Below are 3,943 nucleotides of genomic sequence, written 5' to 3' on the forward strand. Positions count from 1 at the left end.
CTGCTGATATACAGACAGATTTAAAGTTTTGCATTAACAGCCAACAGCAAAGGGTCTCAAGGTGAAGTCAGCAAATAAACCATCAAAAATGTCATTTACAAACACTGCACTTCAACAGAGCAAATGTGTTAGAATTAATGCTAGAGAGATTTGCAGACACTTTGCAAATACAGACACCTACCCATGTGGCAGCTGAATACAGGCCTTTTCTGCAGAACATTTACTTTCTTTAAAGCCTGAAATGCCGGAGTACAGACATCAGACCACTTGGAACACAAAATGAACTTGACATTTTAAACATGATCATATGAAAAATTCAGTTTGCTTAATTCTGAGAAAATCATCCAAATAAGTGAATGTATTAGTCTTCTTTGGTTCAAACAGAATTAGTTTTAAATTTTTTTTTAATGAGATCTCCCTCTCTGCTCAAGCAGTGTTTGCACAAATAAGGAATTGAGAGCAATTATCTACAGTCAGTACTACCTCCAATATTAATGTCTATTCATCTGACTGAAAATTTTTCCTATTAATCTTAAAAATTGCAACTAGGTGACTATGACAATAAACAGCCACTTTCAACATTTTCCTACTTGGCCTGATTCTAAAAAAATTCATCCAAATGCTTAACTTCAGTATAATAAAAGACTCACTTATTAACCATGTAAAATGTATTAATAAACTCATTGATTATCCACATACACTAAAGGTATTATTATTATCATCATTATTTACAGGGCAGGAATCTAGTCCTGCTGTTTTTGCAAGTCTTTTGGTGAGGAGGAGAGAACAATTTTATTTTTTTTAAAGAGAAGAAACTCTTGATTGCAGTGTCATAAAAGCTGGAGAGGGGAGTTAATCGAACTTCCACTTTTTACTTTCTTTACAAGATGAATCAGATTTCAAACTAAGGTTATTCAGTTAAGACAGTCTTAGAAGTGAACAACAGCTGTTCACCGTAAGACACAGACAGTACACTATATCGTATTTAAGCAAAGATGTTCTTTAAAGCATATGAAAGACAAGGTGAATGGATTAATTGCTGGAGCCCATTATTACTGGAAAGTTTAATCAAAAAAAGAAAAAAAAGGCGATGAAACTGGAGGGATATATTTTGTTCTGATTGCATATACATGAAAAGAAAGATCTATCCTCTTGGAAACTAACTGTCCTGCTTTATTGATGCTCAGTGAAACTCAGTCATAAAATTACTTGTAAATTACGATGCTGTGAAAAAGGAAAGAAAATTACCTAGCAGCTCTGCTTGTAGGAATCCCAAGATAGTGCATGGCCTCACTACACAAAAATTCTCGCACAGAAGAGCGAAGCACCGCTCTAAAAAAAACCATTCCTATGGATAACAGAGAAATAAGGAATAGGTCATAAAATCAAAGGAAATTTCAAAAAGAAAACACCCAGTTTTGGCATACATAGATTAACTGCAACTTACCTAGAATATGGGGTCTTTCCTGACCCTTTTAACTGTAGTTCCCACCTCTCACCATGCCTGCAAAAATACCATTAGCATTTCTAACAGTACACTTTGGGCTCTGCATGAATCAGCTAAATAGAACACACTTAAAAAAAAGTCACACCTGTTTGTATATACTCCAATCAAGTGGGCTCTTCCATCACCCAGCTGACCTGCCCAGCTACCAAACTGACAAAAATGAAAATCAAGTTATTTTCTTCTATCATTTATAGCAGTTATACTTGAAACAGTATAAATTACATGTAGGTTCTCTGTGATCTACACAATATAATGACACATTTGCTCAGGTAGTCATTAAGATATTGATCCCTAAAGCAGTATTTCCACACTCACAGCAATAATGAATCAGAAAACCACAGAAAAAGAATAACACCTGTAATCCTCATTTTTTTTCTCTACCTTCTAGCTATGATGTACAGCTACAGCCCTGTCTCTTTTGTATAATAAGCCTTTAAACTGACACAGCTTGCTATTTTTTTTTAAATTAGAAATTACAAATCAAATTCTACCACTTTTTTCCATGAATAATGTTACCCATTTCAATGAAACTTAACTCTTAGTAATCATAGTATTGTACTGAGGCTCTGTCCTTCTTCACTCCTCTAAGCTGATAATACATGCCATGAATCAGAGCTTGTCAGGCTGCAAGCAGACTCGGTAGCTAACAGAAGTTAAAAAGATAATTTGCTTCCGGCATAAACAGAAGCAGAGAAAGTAGACAAGGTACCGTGAAAGAGTATTATAGTTCTCTTTCATTTGTAACCCTTTATGAAGGACAAATCTGCAATCAAAATGTTCGTAAGTGTTCATACGCTAACAGGCACATACTCACATATTTACAGGTATTATCAAGGTATAATTCACATGAAAAGACCTACATCATTCCACCTGGAAGAACGAGTGCCACGGTTACCTGATGACCCCCATACCTATGGGCCAATGGAACAGACCCAAGTATCACTTTCCCACCACTGACGAACTGAAGAAAATCAGATGTTCCTTTGACAGATAGATCAAGATCCAAAATATTTTCAAGAACTTCCTGGAGAAGAAAATAATACAGATGATACTTGAATATGATCAAATCTTCAGTGGTAACGAATGTGTTTTCTCTACAGATTTCGTTATTAAAGGCATCTCACAATATGTTTTAAATGTTCTATTTGTTTAAAGTATATATTGATAAGATGCTTTCACAATAAATAGCACATGAATGTTAAAATACATTTTAGTACATGTATTAACAATCTCCACTAATTAGAGAGGAACAAAAAAATAATAGCCAACCTTTGAAACAGCTACAAGACGAACTCTAGATTTAAAAGGTGTAGGATAGACAATTGAAAAAATGCAGTTTCTCACGTTACGGACATAATTTTCCTGGACTACATCAATTGGAAAACGATCTGTAAACATGAAACAGACAAGAAATGTTTTTAAAAAACCCAATCATATAATTCTTAATACCTTTCCTCTTAAATCCAATCAAAATACTTCAGGAACAACTAAAACCCAACTCTTTACCACAATGTACATTAAGCCTGCATGAAAAGCAAGCCCAAATAAATTTAGGATTTTATTGTTTGGGATTTTTGAAAAGAAGGATTGAATTCTGCAGTTAAAATAACTGGTGGATCATGCTAGTTTTAGGCTCTAAAACATATTTAAGCAGAGATTCAGTTGACTGTGATTAGAACAGTCTCAGAGCAGTTTTACATTGCACTCAATTATATGCAACCCTAAAAGATATTTGCATGAGACAGAAACGTTCAGCTACCCCACAGCTGAATGATGTAGTACAACAGATTAAGTCACTGTGCACCAGTAACTGTGGTACACAGTCCGTATGCAGCGATGATCACCAAGTAACGTAAGACACCACTTGAAGTCTTCTCTGAGTAATGTAAACAGCGAATGAAAGGGTCAGAATATGCAGTTCTTACTGCAGCATAACATATGTACTCAAGAGATGTGCTTCATTCTTCCTTTAGACCTACTCCGTACCCTGATCCATGATAACAGAGGATAAATACTGTTTTAAAACACTGGATTAAAGCTGTGTTTTTTAACATCTTTATGAATTTTTGCTTGCAACAATCTTACGAGTCCATGTTAATTATAAAATCCTAATACCTCATAGTCACCGTTTTGTAAAAATTATAAGTTAGTTAGCATCTCTGGAGACTTGCTGTTTCTTAGTACCTCTAATGACGAATCCTGCTACAGCCAGCTGCCACAAGGTTTACCACTGATTATTATTTCTTAATGCTCACAAGTAATTCTGTCACCTGAAGAAATTATTTCTGTAATATTATCATATAAATTATCTTTATTATTACAGCCAATTCTGTATGCCTGAGAGCTATACCGCTTTGTGTACTTCAAATCAGGTGTCAGGTTATCAATTTTGCATTAACACGTAATTGGGACTCACATGTCTCTCCATTACGATGA

The 3,943-nt window shown here is 34.8% G+C and overlaps 1 protein-coding gene across 1 annotated transcript in view; it reads right to left on the reverse strand.

Moving 5' to 3' along the window:
- LOC104159030 (selenoprotein O-like) overlaps nt 1-2,895 on the reverse strand; it is a gene marked incomplete at both ends in the record, with an annotated part of 16,829 nt that extends 13,934 nt beyond the window's left edge. The window contains 5 exons of the mRNA XM_009696834.1: nt 1,249-1,332; nt 1,448-1,504; nt 1,593-1,657; nt 2,403-2,531; nt 2,777-2,895. Coding sequence (XP_009695136.1) covers nt 1,249-1,332; nt 1,448-1,504; nt 1,593-1,657; nt 2,403-2,531; nt 2,777-2,895 — 454 coding nt within the window. The remainder of the gene's footprint in view (nt 1-1,248; nt 1,333-1,447; nt 1,505-1,592; nt 1,658-2,402; nt 2,532-2,776) is intronic.
- Nucleotides 2,896-3,943: the final 1,048 nt, after the last annotated feature.

The sequence above is a fragment of the Cariama cristata genome, unplaced genomic scaffold (assembly GCF_000690535.1).
Source record: "Cariama cristata isolate BGI_N322 unplaced genomic scaffold, ASM69053v1 scaffold6653, whole genome shotgun sequence".
Taxonomy (NCBI): Eukaryota; Metazoa; Chordata; class Aves; order Cariamiformes; family Cariamidae; genus Cariama; species Cariama cristata.